The 22,832-nt window shown below is 40.8% G+C and overlaps 2 protein-coding genes across 3 annotated transcripts in view; both read right to left on the bottom strand.

Annotated features, from left to right (window-relative positions):
- sytl4 (synaptotagmin-like 4) overlaps positions 1 to 6,751 on the bottom strand; it is an 82,127-nt gene extending 75,376 nt beyond the window's left edge. The window contains exon 1 of the mRNA XM_020519375.2: positions 6,580 to 6,751. The gene's annotated coding sequence lies outside the window, so the exon portion shown is untranslated. The remainder of the gene's footprint in view (positions 1 to 6,579) is intronic.
- Positions 6,752 to 8,223: 1,472 nt separating this feature from the next.
- Positions 8,224 to 22,832, bottom strand: part of trmt12 (tRNA methyltransferase 12 homolog) — a 22,878-nt gene continuing 8,269 nt past the window's right edge. For both annotated transcript variants that reach the window (XM_020519467.2, XM_048604878.1), the window contains exons 6-8: positions 18,264 to 18,373; positions 16,712 to 16,869; positions 8,224 to 9,733 (exon numbers count right to left, since the gene is read on the bottom strand). In XM_020519467.2, coding sequence (XP_020375056.2) covers positions 9,146 to 9,733; positions 16,712 to 16,869; positions 18,264 to 18,373 — 856 coding nt within the window. In that variant the 3' untranslated portion in view covers positions 8,224 to 9,145. The remainder of the gene's footprint in view (positions 9,734 to 16,711; positions 16,870 to 18,263; positions 18,374 to 22,832) is intronic.

Raw genomic sequence — 22,832 nt, 5'->3', positions numbered from 1 at the left:
GAGATGTGTTTTATAAAGTTTGAGAACTGCACCTATAGTCATTCTCAGTCATTGTCTGTCTTGATTATTTTGACTGGGGAGCTTAGGTGGTGCTTTGGCTGTTGAGTTTGTTTGGTGAGTTGTGCTTAGCATATGGAAAGATAAATAGGTCTGGAGTAATAAAACAAGGGTTAAGGGGAACTCAATAGCAAAGTCACCCTGGTAAGAGACATTGTTTCCATGTGGGATGCATGGCAAGATTGGGATTGAAGTGGCATGGAAAGGATAGAATCGCCTGGGTGAGGTAAAGGAATCATTTGATACAGCTTATTATTCAAAAGCTGTATTGTGTGTTAGAAACATAGGTTCATTAGATTTAAGTTAAAAAAAACTTCTAGAAAAGCTGTCAGATGAATTATCTAAGAATCTACTGAGTACGGAGATGACTGCAGTCTCCACCCTTCACAGTGTTTACAGGCTAACTCGATGAGCATGTTACTGCCAAACCGGGAAGGAGTAGCTAATAATATTGCTATGAAACTTGAATCCTAAACAAGGATTTTATCAAGGGACAAGAAAGGTAGTCAGGAAGCAGTTTTGTTTGATGATTATTGCTGAAATTACACGAGGAAGATGTGAAGGAAACACAATGTTTATTCCTCAAATAACACTGAGCCCATCAGATGTAAAACTGACTTTTCTTCTCAGGAGAAAACAGTTCCCACTTAGACTTATTCTATGATTATAAACAAGAGTTTGCTCTTGACAAAATGTATTTGCATTCCTGGCCTGTTTTTACACGGGGACAGCTTCATGTAGTTTTTTCCAAAATGAGAAATTTTGATTCCATTAATGTCTTCAGTGAATCTAATAACTAGAAACCCTGTATTTAAAGAAGTACTGTTGCAATAAAAATACTAATTTAACCATAAATATTTTGTGGGGAATCTCTGTTCATTTCTAGTAACGTTTTAGCTGCAACACGGAGACGAATAAAGTTAACATCTAGGCTTCTCTTAATCATTTTAAGTACCCTTATGCTTAGTTTTCAGCTAACCAGTCTACAAACTGAGACAGGCTCCATTTTAGGCCAGAGAATGGGTGTTGCTTTAAGTCATATAACATGGCCATGATTTTCAATTGCAAAGGTGCATTTCTTTCATTCAATTTTAAAGAAAAGCTCTGCTATGTCTAGAAAGATGTCAGAAAAGGAGAAATACCTAATTATTAAGCTGGGGCTTTTCCAGGAAGGTTAAAAGTTGAGCTGAAAGAGATCTTCAAATGTTTGAAGGGCTTAATTTCCATTTGTCACTCAGTCTAGAACTAGGAACCATAAATATTAGGCTTTATTAGATTAAGTAAGATTTTATAAGGAAAATATTACAGACTGGTGAGAACATGGAACTTGTTCACATGGGATGATTGATGCATGGACTACAGCAGTTCACAAATGGAACTCATCACCATCTTCTCAAAGGCAATGAGAGATGAACAAAAAACTGCTGGCAGAGTTACGATTCCCACATCCCACAAATGAATTAAAAAAGGCATCAATGTATTACAGAGAAGGCTGAAAGAGGAAGATGTAGGAATGGCAGCAGGGTGTGAAGAGGTAATTGATGGGAAGGTTTGAGTTGTGTTCAATCACTCAATGCTGTAATTTTGATTCTAACTTCATCTAATGGTAAATATCAATCATAGTATGCATTATGAAACTTTTTTTTTAAATCTTCAACTTCTGAAACCAATTTTGGTTTTCCAAAGTTACAATGTAAAAATGTTACCTTTTTTCTACTTATGCTGACTCAATTCTTCAGCCAGTACCAGACACTTCCTTGGTTCTCTTTCATGCTTAGTGACACTTGCATCATCTCTCAAACCATTCATAACCTCATCACCTCAGGTGACCTCCCACCCACTGCCTCCAACCTCATCGTTCCCCAACCCCGCACTGGCCGTTTCTACGTCCTTCCCAAAATCCACAAACTTGACTGTCCCGGCTGACCCATTGTTTCTGCTCGCTCCTGCCGCACTGAACTTATCTCCACTTATCTTGACTCTGTTTACTCCCCTTGGTCCAGGAGCTCCCCACCTACATCCGGGACACTTCCACCTCCTCCAAGACTTCCAATTCCCTGGCCCCCAACACTTCATCTTCACTATGGACATCCAATTCCTGTACATTTGTATCCCCCACACAGATGGCCGAAAAGCTCCCCGCTTCTTCTTCTCCCAAAGACCCAATCAGTTCCCCTCCACCAACACCCTCATCCGCTTAACCAAACTCGTCCTTACCCTTAACAACTTCTCCCACTTCCTACAGACTAAGGGGGTGGCCATGGGAACCTGCATGGGCCCAAGCTTTGCCTGCCTCTTCGTATGACATGTGGAACAGTCCCTCTTCCACTGCTACACTGGCACTATCCCCCACCTCTTCCTCCACTACACTGATGACTGTATCTGCGCTGCCTCGTGCTCCCAGAAGGAGCTTGAACAGTTCATTAAATTTACTAACACCTTTCAGCCCAACCTCAAATTCACCTGGACCATCTCCGATATCTCTCTCTCCTTCCTGGACCTCTCTGTCTCCATCTCTGGTGACCACCTCGAAACTGACATCTATTTCAAGCCCACCGACTCCCACAGCTACGTAGACTACACCTCCTCTCACCTACCTTCCTGCAAGAATGCGATCCCCTGCTCCCAATTCCTTTGGTGGTTGAAAATGCTCGACTGTATCTCTTCTGTTTCCTGCACCTCTGCCCTCATATCCTCTCCCCCCGAACAATAACAAAGACAGAATCCGCCTTGTCCTCACATATCACCCCAACCTCCGTACCCAACATTTCATTCTCTGCCACTTCCGCCACCTACAATCTGACCCCACAACCAAAGATATATTTTCCTCCCCACCCCAATCTTCCTTTTGTAGGGACCGCTCTCTCCATGACTCCCTCGTCCGCTCCACACTCCCCACTAACCCCACCACCCCCGGCACCTTTCCCTGCAACTGCAGCAAGTGCTACACCTGCCCCTACACCTCCCCCCTCACCTCCATTCAAGGCACCAAACAAACCTTTCACATCAGACAGGAGTTCACCTGCACATCCATCAATGCGGCCTCCTCTACATCGGTGAGACCAAGCGGAGGCTCAGAGACTGCATCGTAGAGCACCTGCGCTCTGTTCATGTCAAATGACAACATCTTCCAGTCATGAACCACTTCAACACCCCCTCCCACTCCCACTCCCACTCCCTGGGTGACACGTCCATCCTGGGCCTCCTCCAGTGTCACAACGACACCATCCGGAAACTGGAGGAGCAGCACCTTATATTCTGCCTTGGGAGCCTACAGCCCTATGGCCAAAATGTGGATTTTACCAGTTTCAAAATCTCCCCACTCCCAGCCTCAGCCCATGACCAACCCTCCCTCTCATCCCCGCCTCCTTTATCTGACACAACCTGTCCATCTCCTCTCCCACCTACCCGCTCCTCCCACCTCACTGACCAATCCTCACCACTGCCTACCTGCACTCACCTATTACCATCCCACCTACCTTTCCCAGCCCCACCTCTCCTTTCTATTTATTTCTGAGCTCCCTTCCCCCTCCCCCAGTTCTGAAGAAAGGCCCCGGCCTGAAACGTCAACTTTCCTGCTCCTTTGATGCAGTCTGGCCTGCTGTGTTCCTCCAGCTCCACACTGCATTATCTCTGACTCCAGCATCAGCAGTTCCTACTGTCTCTGAGTGCACGTGCTTATATTTGTTTCTACAGCTGTGTTTTTTCTGGAACTAGTCACCAGAGGCTACAGTTTCACAACGGCCATTTCACATCAAGCATAGCTGACCAGGAATCTCTCCCACTCTTAATTCCTGCCAGAGGTTTGTTGGAAAAAATTACAAGTTGATCAACCTGTTTGTCCAAGTTCTGAATGCACTCTCCAATCCTACTAGTACTGGATGAAGCCTCAAACACAGAGCAACTGAATCAGAAACAGCCACAAGCCCTCATGCCAGAAACTAACTGTGATTTATTTTCTTTTATAAGAAGTCACTCAAACTGATCTGCAGAAGGGTTTTATCATTGTTATTCATAAATTGTTGGCAGAAACAAAAGTGTTTTACAGGTATTGGTAAAGTGGTATTCAAAGTTAATAACTAGATTAAAAAAGGACTATCAGAAGGATGTTCTGGATTTTATTCTTAGCAGCTTTGAAAAACAAAAGCAAAAAGGCAATATTGAATTTGTAGAGGAAAGACCACTTTTAATATGGATGTGTACTTCTGCCACCTTATTGCACGAAAGCTATTAGAGTCACACGGAATGTGAATATTCATGAGAAAATGAGATACTATAGTTATGAAGAAAAAAATGATTTTCTTAAACCTCATTGGCATGGAAAAAGTTAAGGCAGCAAAGAGAAATTGGGAAAGGCTGGGGCTTGTTAACTCAGTTGACTAACTGGCTATCATATGATTTAGAATTATGCCAACAGTGAGAGTCTGATTCTCATTCTGTTTGCAATAAGCTTGTGATCTGCCTCCATGCTTTGCCTAAGTGTGGAAGATGATGGCAAACCACCACTGAAGGAAACAGCTCAGAAGAAAGTTTCAGCATAGATAATGAACTAAGGACCAGCTTTTTGATATACAGCACTCATGAATGGGACTTAACTGCAATTCTTCAAAATGATTAGTTGTCATTGCCACAGGCTTGATGGGCTAAGTTGTTTCTTATTACTCATTTTTGAAACCTTGAATTGAATTCAGTTTGGCCTGGTAATTTTCTTTTTTGAAATGACAGCTGTATCAGTCCATGGGAAATGTGAGCTGGCACTAATCCAATTGAGTTGACTGGTGTTCACAGTGCAGACCTGGTCTAGAGAGGTGGCAGAATGGTTAACACAATAAAAGTTATTTTTCAGGGCCCATTGAGGGGTTAGTGGAAAGTGAACATCTAACTAACCAAGCGATAACAAGGTGTAGAGCTGGATGAACACAGCAGGCCAAGCAGCATCATAGGAGCAGGAAGGCTGACGTTTCGGGCCTAGACCATTCATCAGAAAACGTTAGATTTTAACCCCACTGCGAAGCCTCTTCTAAGGATGCCTAGCCTGAAGAAGTTACCCTCCTCCCTCCGGACAAAAAAAATTTTCTGCTGAAGGGTCTAGGCCCGAAACGTCACCCTTCCTGCTCCTATGATGCTGCTTGGCCTACACATCCAGCTGTACACCTTGTTATCTCAGATTCTCCAGCATCTGCAGTTCCTATTATCTCTGATCTAACTAACCAACACTGATCTAAATGGAAAATCAGTCAACTCCCCCCCCAAGTTTTCAGGTCTTTGAAAACCCAAGCCTGGTGTAAACTAATCAGTGGTTATTGATTTCCCAGGGTCTCTCTTTGAGTTAGTATTAATCAATCTGTACAGACATGTACGACACACCTCCAGAGCAGGTGGGACTTCAACCTGGAACAGCTGGCATAGAAGTGTTACATTTATGCTTCTGAATCTGGTCTCTGGCCATTCACTCGATTTAAAAGTTTCATTTGCTGGGATGAACATCCCTCTCCTTATGGATACAGGTAGATACAGGATAAAATACTACAACATCAAATTCATGTACTTGTAGACAAAAGACTTTAGAAATAAATGAAATAAAAGCTACAAACATGAACTTCTATTTTCTTCAGAATATTTATGTAGAATCTGAAACCTTTTGTTTTTTTAAAAAAATAAATCTTTCCGCATTTCAATTTCTAACTTTGCCATTGGTCCAAAGTGGGTGTCATCTTCGAAATCCGAACCTTATCGCACTAAATCTCCCTGCTAGACTTTGTTCCCATTTTACTTGCTTTCATATAGATTCCTCTAACGCAGTTAAACTCAAGTCCTTGTCCCATTCAATTAACAGACAGGGAGCCTTCTTCAGAAATGGTTACATCCACGTAGTCGTCCTGGCTCCGAGAGAATGTCGGTGAGATGGCAGCACAAGTCCAAAAACTCATCCGCTGCCCATGTTTTTGTTGTCGACGTTAATGATAAAAACAGCAATTACTTGTCTATCCATATAAGGTAAACGATATTGTTTATCAGTGAAACTAGTGAAATTTCCTGACAGTACAGTGACAGTCAGGGACCCACGCATCAAAACATTATATCAGTAATATCAAAGTGAGGTACTGGATGATACTGGAGCCTAGGCTGGGTGGGGATCTAGACGGAGCAGGGCTTGCACTGAGCCTTCCAATACCTCGGCATTACACACTGCTCTTTCCCAAGCAACTCAGCCACCCACATCATTTTCCGACAGTGAGAACCTCTTCTTCTTACCAACCAAATTAACCAAATCTGGAAAGCAGATTGTCTACTCTGGTGGTGACTAATGGATTGAAACGAGCCTGTGGGACTTTCCAGCTGCTTTCCGTCGAAACATCAAGTTGAAAGAAGCCAGAAAATTGCTTTCGTTTTTTTTTCTAAATCAGACCCTGGGAATGAGAATGAGCCCAGTTCAGGTAGAATGGGACAGGCGGGGCTGTCACCATAACACACGTACACGCTGCACAACCCGTCCTTGTTAATAAAAAGAAATCTACTTACTGCAGAATACAAGACACAACCAAAATTCCCTCACGAGAAGGACTTTTCTAATCCTTTCGCTTGGATTTCTGTCTTCTTTCTTCCGCTGGTGCCGGAAATGAAAGTTAAAAGAACTTTCCTGCTGCAGCTCAACAGAACGATCGAGCCACCTGGGGGCGGAACAAAGCTCTCTGTCCCACACTTCTACTACTCCAGCCCATGATTTGCACACAGTCTCCAGCCGGCCCTCCTCTTTGAGAAATAGCTGAGCTGCCTAGATTACCAAAGCTGCAGACTTCATTCTGCCAGCTGTGCTAAATCGATGCACTCCAACCTGTTGGGGTTCAGCTAGTCAGATAAATAGCTTGCTTGCAAACATAAACGACGCTTGAAGTTCTATAACCAGCAAGCGCACGGATCAAGAGCTAGAAAGTGGAATGAGGCTAAACTCTTTTACTGCCGAGCACAAGACACAGCGCTTGAATTTTTTTAACGTGAAGTTATGGATGTGAACAGTACCATAGCGAGAGGTGGGGATGGGACAAAGCAGAAGCAGACAAGCAAAACACTGCCATCCGTAGGAGAAATTGCTTCTTGCAAGACAAAGGACAGGTCGGAAAAGTGACTGTAGATTTACAGATTTTGAAAATGGTACCTTTTAAATTGGTTATCACCTGAGGTTCTAACAATCGCCTGACTCTGATCCATCTATTACATATTCTACACAGCACAGAGACAGGCCATTCAGCCCAACTAATCTGTGCTGGTATTTATACTCCATAGGAGGTTTTTCCTGTTCCGCTTCTCATCGCAGTTCTTCAGTATTTCTATTTTCCTCTTGAAAGCAGCCATGTCATTTGCCTCCATGACTTCTTATGATAGAGTTCCGCATTCTAATTATTTTTGGGCTAACATGTATCCTATTTTCTGACTGAATACATGGTCTTGAACTTAGTTATAGAACAGCCCAGCTTGGAAACAGACCCTTCAGTCCGACTCTTCCAAGCCAACCAGATGTTCTAAATCAATCCAGTTGCATTCGCCAGTATTTGGCTCGTATCCCTCTAAACCCTTTATCTTCAATTCTTCTATTTCCTTTGTTCAATCTTTCCTGATATCCATTCTCTCTAATTTCTGGTAGTACACTTCTAATTTAAAAAAACACTGGAATAGTTATATCCATTTAGAGTACAGGGATCAGATTAAACAGTACCTGTAACCTTACCAAGTCCTACATAAACTTAGCATAGTTCACTACTTTTAATTCTAGACACTTTGGAATAAATTGTGGTCTTTTGTTTTCATTTTAATTATGTTGCTGACGTGCAATGCTGATTTGTGGTTTGTTCCCATAAATCTCTGGAGTCCTTTGCTTTTACCCATTTCAGCTTCTTATTTTCTAAGGTGTGAGCAATGTTTCTGGTTTTCCAACCAAATTGTACCATCTCATATTTATCCTGGTTGGTTTCATTTGTCACATAACTGGACAGGTCACTAATTTCATCTTGTACTGTGTTGTATTCTTTGCCAGCGTTAGCTAAACTCCTGAATTCTATATTTTTTATCATTGTCACGATTGTTCAACTTTTTTCTCAAAGCACTACAAATCTTTGCTGATATTCAGTAATCTGCTGGCCTAGTGCCTCATATCATGTAACATACACATTTCAGAAACTTTGGCATTGCCAATGTTTTATTTCATGACCAGGTCATGTCTCAAACTCAAATTGTTGTCCCAGCTTTGACTGCACAAGGCTGGGAGTATGCGGCACCTGTGGTACTGTGGATACAGATGTCATCTAAATCCCTTCCTCACTCGTGAATGAAGCTGAGGAAGAGCAGCAACAAGGTCTGAAGCACATAAGTGGAAAGGATAGGGTTAAGAAAGAACAGATGCTGGAATAAAATACATGATTTTCAGAGGTATGGGGTAACGTTGCCGACAGAGAAGGGGTATGATGATCTTGTAAAAATAACCTGCTTACAGGTTACAGAGGGAACTATGGAAATGAAGAATGGAGGACGGTGCTACATTGCCTTCAATGCTTAGAAAATGAAAAGACCTCTGGTCACTTTCACAGAATTATTATGCATCAATTATTGGCAAATAGCAATGTAGGACAGTGCTAAACAACATCTACATTTCAGAGTACAGGAAAAAATATTCTATCAAAAAGAAAGAACAAACTAAACACGAATGCGATGCCATGGATGAATAAAATCATAAGAAAACAATAGATAGATAGTAAAGAAAAGTGCTTATAATCAATATAAGGACAGTAGAAGAGTGCATGATAAAAGAGAATACAGAGAGATTAGGACAGAAGTCAACAAAAACAATTAGAAAAGCAAGGATAAACAATGAAATTAAATGGTCGTGGATCATAAGATGTTATTTGTAAAATTATTTTATAGGCACACCAATACAAACAGAAGGCTAGGGTGCAAAAAGGCCATTAAGAGATAGACAGGATAATACCTGTTAACGAAAGAGAGATGGCATATGTAACCTTGATAAATGCAGGTATTTTCAGATTCTCAACTTTTATGGATTATAAAGTTTAGGGAAAAGATCAATATTTTCAGTTCATAAATTCACATCGCATGGTCTACATTCCAAGTCCAGTACAACATGATCAATATGAGGCGCATAAGACTTCACATGTTCAATATGTAAGATATTTGTCCACCATGGCTTTGGATGGAGAGTTTCTAATAAACACTTAATCCTTAAGGCCACTGTCTCTGCCCAAGCTTGCCACTCCGGATTAGTAAATATCCTCTTTTCACAACGCATCCCACAGTTTGTTTCAACTTCTGACCGGTTGCCTGGTCCTTTCCATCTTGAGTTGCATATGCTGTCTTTATTAGTACACGTTTTAAATGATGATGTGAATGCTGGAGTTGTAGGATCAGAGTCGCTCCCAGATTCCTCAGTACTCAAGCTTCGAAGCTCTGCTGTTAAACTCTGCTGCTGTGCTTTAGAAGAACCGCTATCAAAATTCTGCCTGTTGAAGTGTGCGTCTCTGTTCTCAGCATACAGGCTGATATTATGGTGAATATGGAAAATCCCTCCCTTATCCTCTCTTAACAATTGGCATGCTATAGGCCATCCATCTTCTGAACGTGGAATAAGTCCCAAATTCACTCGATCTGCCAGGTTGCGTAGAGAGAGCTGAGAAACACAATGGAGTTTAATTATAAATTTATAACCAAGGAATATTTCAAACATTTCTTTACAAATGCAAATTAGAATGAAAAGGAAGATCTCTATCAAGGTACCTCGACCTACTGTATTTTAGCTAACGTGGGAGCCAAAGGTAGATACCTGGGAATAGCTTTTCACGGTTCCAGTATCCACTAAAAGAAGAAAAGCTGTACTGTAAACTATGAGCTGTCTGTGAACCATTTGGTCAAATTGCTGTGAGCACCTTTGGGACCATAAACGTATCTTTGAATTGATTTTCTAACATTACACAACTGCGATAGAAGGCTAAGGAAATTCGGCATGTCCACAATTTGACTCTTAACAATTTTTACAGATGTACCACAGAAAGCATTCTATCCAGATGCTTTACAGTTTGGTATGGCAATTGCTCTGCCCAAGTCCACAAGAAATTACAGAGAGTTGTGAACCCAGCCCAGTCAATCACAAAAACCAACCTTCATTCCATTGACTCTGTGTACACTTCCCTCTGCCTTGGGAAAGCAGCCAACATAATCAAAGACCCCTTCTACCCTGGTTATACTCTCTTCCACCCTCTTCCATTGGGCAGAAGATACAGAAGTTTGAAAACACATACGGACAGATTCAAGAACATATTCTTCCCTGCTGTTATCAGATTTATGAATGGACCTCTCATATAGTTGAGTTGATCTTTCTCTGCACCTTCTCTGTAGCTGTAACATTATATTCTATGTTCTGTTCTATTACCCTGATGTACTTGTGTATGATATGATTTGTTGAGTTATCATGCAAAACAATACTTTTCGCTGTATCTCGGTATGTGACAATACTAAATCAAACCAAGTCAAAACAAATCCTGCTGAAATATGGCACCAAAATTATATCTGTAGATGGCTGTCAGTTGGGTTCAAACGAGTGAGCATAACCCAGAAGACAACTCAATGATTGGAAAGTAAACAATTTTGACTTCAGTGTTCTGAGTCCTCCTGCTATGCAGCAGCCAACACTATTTCACAACTCAATTTCAAAACTCAATTTCAATGGTATTTAGAGAGAAATGCATCACTCTGACAAACTGGATCCCAATACACAGGAAAACATCCCAGGAGAGACCCAAATAAAGGCATCTCAATAATCAAATTATGCTGATGCTTTGATGAGAACACAGTCAAGCGCCTTCAGGCCAGGCATGCCCAGCATAAAGCCAATGCCTCTGTCTAATTCTCCAATACTAATTTCATATTCAGTATTTGCACCCAATTATAGCATTCATGCAGAGAAAACTTGTTTTGCTGAACGCACATTCATCAAAGCGATGGGAAAATTTATCATTGTGCAGATGGAAAATGGAGGTTCACATGCACGAAGATTGGTGCAGATAGAGAAAGAAAAACACTTGGATTTAACAATGTTTCATTTTATTTTCTCAGCTGGATAACTTCTTTTCCCTGAATGGTCTTTCACCACAAGTGTTATCGCAGAGCAAAAGCTAATCTTACAGCCTCGTCTAAATGAGTTCTCAGGCTCTCACCAACATTTTACATGGTCAATCGTAAAGACTACTGCCTATAACTCTCTGCTTTCTCTTCCTTTCTTCCAATTCTTGCAAACTGACCCATTTATTCAGATTCAGTGATAATTTAGAAACCATGTAAGCCATTACTAGAATGACTTTCTGTGGACTCCAATTCTGTCATAGTCTGTCTCCGCAGCAACATAAATCACATGAACCAGGCAGAAGAGCCGATTATCTTTAAAACTCCAAATTGCATTTTATCTCAGAATTAAATAGTTAAAGTATAGCTATTTATAAAACCTGACAGTCCACGTGAACCTTGGAGACCAAGTCACCTCAGCCCATGTCTGCGTGGATTTCCTTTGGGTGCTCCAGTTTCCTTCCATGGACCAAAGATGTGCAAGTTAGGTGGATTGACCATTCTAAATTACCCGTAGTGTCCAGGAATGTGCACGCTGGGAAATACAGGGTTACAGGGCTATGGTAGGAGTGGGTCCGGATGGGATGCTGTTCATAGGGTCGATGTGGACTTAATGGGCCGAATGACCTGCTTCCACACTGTAGGGAGTCTATGTTAGAGAAACTCAGCAGGTCTGACAGCATCTGTGGAGAGGGAAACAGAGTTAATGTTTTCAGTCCAGTATGACTTCTTAAGAACTTAAGATGTTGAAAAATGTTTTTTTTAAATACTTTTGACAGGGCAGAGGCCCAGCGCAAAAGACAAAGGAGTTGTTGTTAATGGTGGAGAAAGAAACAAAAAGATGAAATCAGGTATAAATTAAATAAATTACAATACCTTAATTTACACCCATTTTACATTTATTTCTTTCTGCACTATTAATAACCTCTTTGTCTCTTGCTCTGGGCCTTTGCCTCTGTCACATTAGCTGAGAGAACAGAGAATTCCAGTTTGATCATGGTGGATTGGTGGTAGGGAAACTGCATTTGCCACCAACATGCAAATTAAGCCAAGGCTATCAAATGCAAGCCAATGACCACAGACATGCAGGAGGTGTCTTCTGCTTTAAACAGGATAACAGATACATTATCAGGGCCTTGAACACATCATTGATTTCTAGCAGGATTGTTGCAGAATGTTTTGAGTGATGTATGACCAGCCCAGGAGAAGAACCATGATGATGAAAAGGTTTGGATTAGATGTAAAGTGGTCCCAATTTTCATACATTACCTCCCTCAGCCAGTGCTCAACAAGCTGCTTCATGTCTAGATGGCCACATGCACAGTGGTAGGAGTAGACCACAGGATTGCATTTCTCATGATTTACATTATATAAACCTTCATCATGATTAGGTGATTCAACAATATGAGTGCTTGGTCTGGTGATGGATGCCCTGCATTTATACTCCTCCTCCTCACAATCTTGTCAGAACCTGACTAATCCTGTGTCATCCTCTAATGCAATCCTTTCTGCTGTACAACATTATGTACACCTTCACTGGTAAGGATTGATGGGTTCTTCCAAATCTACCTAGACACCTGAACAGCATCTTCAACATTGAAGCTAACTTGATTGATAATACCACTGAAGGTCATATGATTTTATGCTATTATGATCCTGTGTTTCACTGGTGGGATTCCTCGTATGTACCCTAAACCCTAAAGCTTTCTATAGGTATGTCAGGACTAAAAGAATGACTAGAGTAAGATTAGGGCCGGTCAAGGACAGTAGTGGGAAGTTGTGCGTGGAGTCCGAAGAGATAGGAGAGGTGCTAAATGAATATTTTTCGTCAGTATTCACACAGGAAAAAGACAATGTTGTCGAGGAGAATACTGAGATACAGTCTATGAGACTAGACGGGATTGAGGTTCATAAGGAGGAGGTGTTAGCAATTCTGGAAGGTGTGAAAATAGATAAGTCCCCTGGGCCGGATGGGATTTATCCTAGGATTCTCTGGGAAGCTAGAGAGGAGATTGCAGAGCCTTTGGCTTTGATCTTTATGTCGTCATTGTCTTCAGGAATAATGCCAGAAGACTGGAGACTAGCAAATGTTGTCCCCTTGTTCAAGAAGGGGAGTAGAGACAACCCTGGTAATTATAGACCAGTGAGCCTTACTTCGGTTGTGGGTAAAGTGTTGGAAGGGATTATAAGAGATAGAATTTATAATCATCTAGAAAGGAATAATTTGATTAGGGATAGTCAACACGGTTTTGTGAAGGGTAGGTCGTGCCTCACTAACCTTATTGAGTTCTTCGAGAAGGTGACCAAACAAGTGGATGAGGGTAAAGCGGTTGATGTGGTGTATATGGATTTTAGTAAAGCGTTTGATAAGGTTCCCCATGCAGAAAATACGGAGGCATGGGATTGAGGGTGATTTAGCGGTTTGGATCAGAAATTGGCTAGCTGTAGGAAGACAGAGGGTGGTGGTTGATGGGAAATGTTCATCCTGGAGTTCAGTTACTAGTGGCGTACCTCAAGGATCTGTTTTGGGGCCACTGCTGTTTGTCATTTTTATAAATGACCTGGATGAGGGCGTAGAAGGGTGGGTTAGTAAATTTGCGGATGACACCAAAGTTGGTGGAGTTGTGGATAGTGCGGAAGGATGTTGCAGGTTACAGAGGGACATAGATAAGCTGCAGAGCTGGGCTGAGAGGTGGCAAATGGAGTTTAATGCGGAAAAGTGTGAGGTGATTCACTTTGGAAGGAGTAACAGGAATACAGAGTACTGGGCTAATGGTAAGGTTCTTGGTAGTGTGGATGAGCAGAGAGATCTCGGTGTCCATGTGCATAGATCACTGAAAGTTGCCACCCAGGTTGATAGCGTTGTTAAGAAGGTATACGGTATGTTAGGTTTTATTGGTAGAGGGATTGAGTTTCGGAGCCATGAGGTCATGTTGCAGCTGTACAAAACTCTGGTGCGGCCGCACTTGGAGTATTGCGTACAGTTCTGGTCACCGCATTATAGGAAGGATGTGGAAGCATTGGAAAGGGTGCAGAGGAGATTTACCAGGATGTTGCCTGGTATGGAGGGAAGGTCTTATGAGGAAAGGCTGAGGGTCTTGAGGCTGTTTTCGTTAGAGAGAAGAAGGTTAAGAGGTGACTTGATAGAGACATACAAGATGATCAGAGGATTAGATAGGGTGGACAGTGGGAGCCTTTTTCCTCGGATGGTGATGGCTAGCACGAGGGGACATAGCTTTAAATTGAGGGGCGATAGATATAGGACAGATGTCAGAGGTAGGTTCTTTACTCAGAGAGTAGTAAGGGCGTGGAATGCCCTGCCTGCAAAAGTAGTAGACTCGCCAACTTTAAGGGCATTTAAATGGTCATTGGATAAACATATGGATGATAATGGAATAGTTTAGGTTAGATGGGCTTCAGATTGGTTTCACAGGTCGGTGCAACATCGAGGGCCGAAGGGCCTGTACTGCGCTGTAATGTTCTATGTTCTACCATGACCCAAATTGGAAGACGGCACATTCTTTCTCTACTACAGAAAAGCTTTCTCCAACTCAAAATTCTGTTTTACCACCAACATCTCAAGAACATCAATGCTTTTCTGTGACATCTGTGTAATACATGCATTTTTCACATGTCTATTTCTGTGTCTCATGCAATGGAGACCGACAATATGTACCAAATTATTAACAACTTCGTAACTGAAAATAGGATCATTACACGAGAGAAAGGAGATTTTATTTCTTCATTCTGGCCTTGACTAAAACCTAGGTACTATGTATAATAGAAGAGTTTGAACCAACTCTCATTATCATTTCAAAAGGTGAAGTCATTTTTATAAAAATGTAACTGCAAGGGGCAATTAAATTACTGATAAAGGACACACAGTCTAACCATGATGGTTAATAAATCCTTGTATCTTTTCAATTTACGTCTTTCTTTCCTGCTTTCTATTCTCTACATTCAATCAGTTTTATAGCAATTTCTTATTCATTTTAAAAACTCAAGTGACAGCTCAGAATTGATGCAAATATTGGTCCAAAACACCAAAACCACAAATGGATGAACTTATGGATCTCTGTACTGATGCCCACTTCAGAGTGTAGATAGAACTTTAGAAAATTAAAGTAATAAAGACCATTGGGTCTACAAAGGTCCACTCATTCCATAGACCATGTATAAGTCATCTATCATTTACCTCACTGACCCAATAAATCTCCTGGAAGAAAATCCACATTAAAGACTCCCAAAGACATCCCTTACCCCTCACATACGCCATATGTCCGATCTGCGTCATGACATGCCATCTACTACCAAGATCCCTCATACCTTCCGGACCACTAGCTTCTCTACCTGCATGCAATGGCCCCCCTTTTCTCTGTGCCTCCTTATTTTTCACACATCTGCACGACACTTTGTAACTGTAATATCACCCCTTTCCCCTCTGCCCATATCCACAGCCCTATATAGTCTCATATTAACTTAGTGCTAACTCATGTCAACCCACTGCTGTTTGCCCTCACACCCTCAATAGCAACTCAACCAGTATGCAACATGGGCAGATTTCAAGAAATGTGGACATTAAATAGAGGATCTTCCTACCAAATGAAGCTCCACTGTTAACTAATACAGCCTGCGTGAAGCTCAGTGTGACAATGAGGTGAGCTTGCAACTTCCAGTTGATTTTGTGTTCAAAAGGAGAAAAATTTAAAAGGGACCTGAGGGGCAACTTTTTCCACACAGATGGTGTTTTATATGTGGAATGAACTGCCAGAGGAAAAGGTAGATGCAGGTACAGTTGCAACATTTAAAAGACATTTGGATAGGTGCAAAAATAGGAAAGGTTTAGAGGGATATTGGGTAGGCACAGGTAAATGGGACTAGTTTAGTTTGGGAAACGTGTTCGGCATGGTTGAGTTGGACCAAAGGATCTATTTGTATGACTCTATGACTACTGAGCCCTAAAAGGCAAAACTTCAAAATATAACATCACTATCTCATCCCCAGTAATGAAATCTGATCAGCTGTTTGCTGGAAAATATTTGTTCTTGTGCCTACAACTCCCAGTACAGAAGAATCATTCTGTTCTGAGTTCTGGATTAGCTCAATATTTACAAATCTCTAGAGTCACCAATGTTTTTTCCAACCAGATATTGATGCAATTGATATATCTCCTTGGTCTCAATTTCTTTTCTTAGGTGTAGATTCTACACTTATTGGCAGTAAGAAATCAAAGAGTTTCTTTTGAACTAATTTCACCTGTAGCTTGTTTAGTTTAATTGTACATTCTTCTATGCTTACATTCTTCAATTAACCTAAATTATGTGATTCAAGTATCAAAACTTTAAAACATAGAAAGCACCTGAAAATAGTATTTGGTTTAGGCTGAGTTTTTTGGAAAAGACATCTAGCAGATTTATCCTCAGAACAAGAGATTCCTCAAGATTTATCCAGCTTTGATGAAACAAATTCAGAAAACCCTGTAAGATTCCAACAGAAAACGGTAAGAAATAGTGTGCACACAGGAAAATACCTGTCGGTTGTCACCCCTGTGGATTTTACAGCGATGTGATACTTTGTTCAATTCCAGATTCTTTAAGAGTGCAGCAACTGCATGTGGATTCCACTCGCAGGCATGGACAAATGCTGCACCCGCATGTATGAGAAATGGTAATGTAAAATAACCAATACCTGCAGAAGCAGAATTAATTGCGGGATTTTATCAGTCACATTTGCTTTAAATGAATGAGACCAAACTACCAGTACACATGATTCACAAAATAAGATGCTATGCATGTCATATATGATAGTCTCTGAGTATCTTTACACAATACTAGTTTTCAATTGAAATACTCATATACCAGGATCCTATACTATTGGAGTAACTAAACTTCAAAAGTAAGCAACGGCTGTAAAGCACAAAGGGACAACTTGTGACACTGAAAGGTGCTATTAAAATGCTAGTCTCTCTATTTCAATAAAATGTCATACTGGTGAGTAAAGTATCTTTTCTGAGGCTATTATCATCCAAAAACCTAGCTTACACAGCACTTCTGTCATTAGCAGTATCTTGGTGACAATAAAAACACAGGAGATCTTGCCATTGATAATAGCATATCCCACTTGTTTTGATCATTGATATGTATGAATCTGGCTACTGACTGACTCGCTGATGAAGTGTAAAGAGACTCAAAAGCAAATCCATATGCATATTTGAAGTTGTAAAGGTCGATTTGAAACTTCCCTGCAATATAAACAGGATGATTTAAACAGCATCCACCAAGCCAGGAACCAGTACTGCAGGACAGCCTTCCTGAAAGAGTTCTGCAAAATAGCTGTATTTTTGTCTAATAACCTTGGACTCAAAGAAGCAGCACACAGGGAACTTTATTCCAAATTATTTGGCTGTAGCCCTTGACTTGGGAAGAGTGTGTGCACGTGTGTTGGTGACACTGTGCACAGAAACGCATAAAATGCTCTGTTCTCCAATCATGACTGTCCTCACCTTTAGCACTAAAGAAAACTCAAAATAAACAAAGAAGCTGATTATTCTAATAGTCTGCACATCATGTCAAGCTGCATGAATTTCTTACCAATGATATTTGGAGAGGGAAGGAAGTGCACAATAGATATCAAAACATCATAAATAATTATCATATATAGAATATACATACCCAAACTAAAATTACTTGTGTGTTCAAGCCAACATCTTCTGGAGTTTACACCAACACTTGTTTAAATACTGCTGTACATCATCAGGGACCTTTCATGAGATGATTTGCTGATGGTATGAGAGCTCAATTAACACAATGAGCTCAAAAAAGTAGACTCTCTAAAGTAAATTTTATCTATACCAACGTTAATTGACCACCCTTGCTCTTTTGAGCAAAATTACATTCTGTAAGTACCAATTGGCTAAATGAGTTGATGAAATGAAAATAGTTTTCCTTCAAGTTACCAGTCCCTGGAATGTTGCAAAAATGGAATGTTGCTCCCCTCTTTACAGTAGGGTATTATAAGATCATACTTCACAGACTGAGACCACTCAAACCCATTGTGTTCATTTGAGCAACTCTCAATGTTACCTGCATACAGGTCCACAACCACCTCTCCTGTACAATCAAAAGAGCTGACTCGAAGCTTCTCTGTGATGTTTCCTGAGGAGAACATGCATTTGGTGACATCAAATGTGTACCTTCAAAATAACATGAGGCGCATTACAGTATTAGAGGTACAGCCATATCAACTCTTGATCACTTCAAGAAATAACAATCATTTTCAGAAAAGAATATAAATGCAAATTACAGCGTATCCCCACTACATGTTGGCAGATAACAGAAGCAGTACCCAAATCATGTGGCCGAGAAAGTGCATAAAGTTGCAGCAATACTGAAAAATACTCAACAGATAGAGACATTACTCCAACAGAATCATCATTAACAAGCAATACCATCCACAGAACAAACCTCATGGTCTATATGGAGCATAATAGCATACTGTTCTGGTCACCACATTACCAGAAGAACGTGGATGCTTTGGGAGACAGTACAGAAAAGGTTTACCAGGATGTTGCCTTGTCTGGGGAATTTTAACTATGAAGAAAGATTGACCAGACTGGGTTTGTTTGCATTGGAATGCAGGAGATTGAGGGGCGACCTAATAGAAGTTTATAAGATTGTGAATCTCATGGAGAGTGGAAATTTTGAGGCTTTTTCCTAGGGTGGAGGGGTCAATTACTAGGAGACACAGATTCAAGGTGCAGGGGAGAAAGTTTAAAAGAGATGTGAGAAGCAAGTTTTTCACACAAGGGTGCTAAATGCCTGGAGTGTGCTGCCAGAGGAGGTGGTCGAAGCAGACACAATAGCAGCATTCAAGAAACACCTGGATGAACACATGAATAGGAAGGGAATCCAGGGATATGGATCCTGTAAGTGAAGACAGTTTTAGTATGGAAGGGCAAGCTTGGAGGACTGAAGGGCCTATTCCTGTGCTGTTCTGGCCTTTGTTCTTTGTTCATATGATGTAGGGGTCACTTCCTACCACTTAAAGTCTTGACTTCTAGCATGAGATTTGGAGTCTGACAACGACTGGATCCGATGTTCAAAAGACACATATTCCCAAATTAGTACTCAAATGCTACTGAGCTCCTTTATTTAGATTGACAATTGTTGAACGAACATCTTGAAATGAGAAATTATATTGAGCTTCCATTTGCATGCTTCAATGAACATGAGAGACCCCATGTTGTTATCTGTAGAGGAGGAGGGAGCTTTCCAGTACACTGGTCAACTATCTGCCTTCAGGCATCACATCAAATGCATGTATTCTGATAATGCACTAAGTTGCTTCTTCAGGGTATTGCTGTGTGAAAATGGTTATCCACATTTGCTTAATTAACAATATCTTTAACAACAACAACAAAAACAAAGTTGCTGGAAAATCTCAGCAGGTCTGGCAGCATCTGTGAGGAAAAAAAATCAGAGTTAACGTTTCGGGTCTGGTGACCCTTCATCAGAACTGCCCAGACCTGCTGAGCTTTTCCAGCAAATTTGTTTTTGTTCCTGATTTACAGCATCTGCAGTTCTTTCGGTTTTTATTTAACAATATATTTACTTCAGAAGTGCTTAATTTTTTACTTAACTTTTTTAAAATTTATTCACAGTATGTGGGCTTTGCTAGCTAGGCCAGCACTTATTGCCCGTCCCAGTTACCCAGAGGACAGTTAAGAGTCATCCACATTGCTATGGGCCAGACCAGGTAAGGATGGCAGTTTCCCTACCTAAAGGACATTGTGAACCAGATGGGTTTTTATGACAATCGACAATGGATTGACGATCATCATCAGACTTTAAATTTCAGATTTTTTTTATTGATTTCGAATTCCACCATCTTCCATGGTGGGATTTGAACCAAGGTCTCTGGATTAACAGTCTAGCGATAATACCACCAGGCAATTGCTTTCCCATCATTAATTTAACCGAAAGTAGCTTGGTACATTCTGAGGATGAGAAAATCAATCAATTTATGTCTTTTTGTTTAAAAACAATCCAGTGTATTAAATTGTGTTATATGTTGAAGAGGTAACAGTGGGGGCAAGTCTATATTGCAGTGATGATAATTCCCTGGAGTTCCGAAGAAATGTCCTCTTGTTTCTCTTCCATAGATGTTACCAGACACACTAGGCACTTCCAGGATTTTCGGTTGTTAATTCCTGAAGAGGTCAATTCTAAACTTGGTGCTTGGTGATTTCTCAGTGAGTTAATTCACTGAGCAGCTTAGCCATGAAGATTTGACCTCCAATTCTCAATTTGAGAGGAATAGGCATCATCTCAGTTTTAGAGTTGTAGGGGTCCTCGGTAAATAGAGTGTGAAATGAGAATAGGATTGAGTTTACCATGATGTTCCCATGATTGAAAGCAACAAGACAATGCCCTGAGCAGACTATCAATCAGCTGCAAGACAAGCAGCTTTACTAGGAAGTCAATAACTGTAACAGACTGTAGAGAGTGAATCAGATCAAAGCTTTACAGCACTACCACATCCAAAAGCAAAATATTCCAGATGCTGAAATCTGAAATAAAAAGAAAAAAGCATGCAGGAAGTATTCAGTACATCTAGCAGTATCCATGGAGAAAGAAATAGAGTTAATGCTTCTGGTCATTGAGCTTTCAGGAAAACCCATCAGCTTGAAATATTCACTTATTTCTCTCTATATAGGTTCTGCTAGGCCTGCTGAATACTCCTGGCATTTTCTGTCCTCACCTCAGTTATAACAATAAGATAATAAACCGGGGACTCCATGATTAGTCTCATCCTTGATGATAGAAGATGCTCAGCGCACAAATGCAAAAAACAACCCTGAGACATTTGTGACCATCTTCAGCTGGAAGAACTGAGTGTAAAATCTGTCCTCACCTGTCAGTATTCAACTAGTAAAGGTTTCGCCCCCGGCAAAATTTCAGCTGCAGTACTGAAAAATTGTGCTCTAGAATTAGCTGTGCCTTCAATCAGTATATTCAAAGCACTGATGTCTAGCCAAAGTAAAAAAAAATGTATATCCTGTCCACAAAGTGGAAGACAAATCTAATGCAACGAAATACAGACTCATCTTTCAACACCCAATCATCATCAAAGAAATCGAAGATAGTGCTGACAATGTTTCAAGCAACATTAATTCACCAATAACCTGTCCACTGACGCTCACTTTCGATTAGGCCAAGAAATCTTAGCTCCAAATTCTTTACAACTTTGGTATAAAACTGGCTAATAAGTTATAAGATGAGATGGATGGCCCATGGCATCAAGGCTTCATGTCAAGAAAGAGGGTGAGATTGAAATGAACTGGAATCAAGGGAAAATTCTCCATTGGTTGGAGTCATACTCTAATAACAGCAGCAGGCAGATGGTAACACCATCATCTCCAAGCTCCCTTTCAAATCTCACACCAACCTGAATTGGAAATATATTACAATTCCTTCAGCATCACTAGATCAAATCCTGGAACTCCCTACTTAACTGCACTGTGGGAATATATTCACTGCATGGTCTGTAATTGTTCATGTTGGCTCACCAACTCAAGGAACATTTAGAGATGGGAAATGAAGCCTGACTTTGCCAATGTTGCTTATATCTTGTTGACTTTTAGAGAAAGGATGTTAGGAGACTTTATGCTATTTACATCCTTGGTCATCATTCCTGTTATAAATCTTCCTTTAGGATGCAGTCTCCGGTCAGGGTAATTTTATTTTCACAATCACCAATTCACTCCTGGGGTAGAAATGGTTTGTGGTTTTTAAAGTTAAAATAGCTAACTGCTTACTTGAGGTAAGTTCATTCCACTTTGGCCACATCATTCATTAATAGTTCAGCACAGACCAATGAGACAAGACAGATTGGAGTGCAAGGAGAAACAACTTGCTTCTCCAAATCGGTGATGTTGAAACTGGCCACTAGGAGACAAGACTGGAGATGAGGAAGGGTCACTTGACCCAAAAGGTCAACTCTGATTTCTCTCCAGAGATGCTCCCACATCTGCTGAGCTTTTCCAGCAATTTCTATTTTTCGTTGGTGATGACTCTCACTCCCTTTCCTCTAATAAGGAAACACATACCTATTGCTTGAAAGCTTGTCATAATTACTATGTATCAAACTGAACCTTCACCCCATCACAACATAGCCTAGTTGATTGGATGGCTGGTTTGTGATGCAGAGTGATGCCAACTTTGTGGGTTCAATTCCAACACCTGTTGAGATTACTGTGAAGGAGTCTCCTTCTCAACCTCTCGCTATGCCTCAGGCATAGCGACCCTCAGGTTAAACCACCACCGGTCGTCTCTCTCTAATTAGAGAGCAGGCCTATAGTCTGGTAGAGCTAAGGCTACTTTATAAGTTTATGGCACATATATTAATGCTAGATTATACCACTAACGTTTAACAATTGCTCCACTTATTTCCCCACCACGTTATTCACAAAAGTGGAGCAGAATTTTTAAGGTTTTGCCTCTTATAGAATTCTTTCTATATTTTGTGCCCTTTTGTGTTTAATTGCACTTGCACCGTACAGTGCTGCTCTCAACTTTCAGCTGGAAGTTAACACAGAGGCCAAGAGTAAGTCACTACAAAAACAAAGTTACTGGAAAAGCTCAGCAGGTCTG

The sequence above is a fragment of the Rhincodon typus genome, chromosome 14 (genome assembly GCF_021869965.1).
Source record: "Rhincodon typus isolate 14 chromosome 14, sRhiTyp1.1, whole genome shotgun sequence".
NCBI lineage: Eukaryota > Metazoa > Chordata > Chondrichthyes > Orectolobiformes > Rhincodontidae > Rhincodon > Rhincodon typus.
The sequence above is the reverse complement of the archived record's forward strand: the minus strand, read 5'-3'. Positions and strand labels throughout refer to the sequence as shown.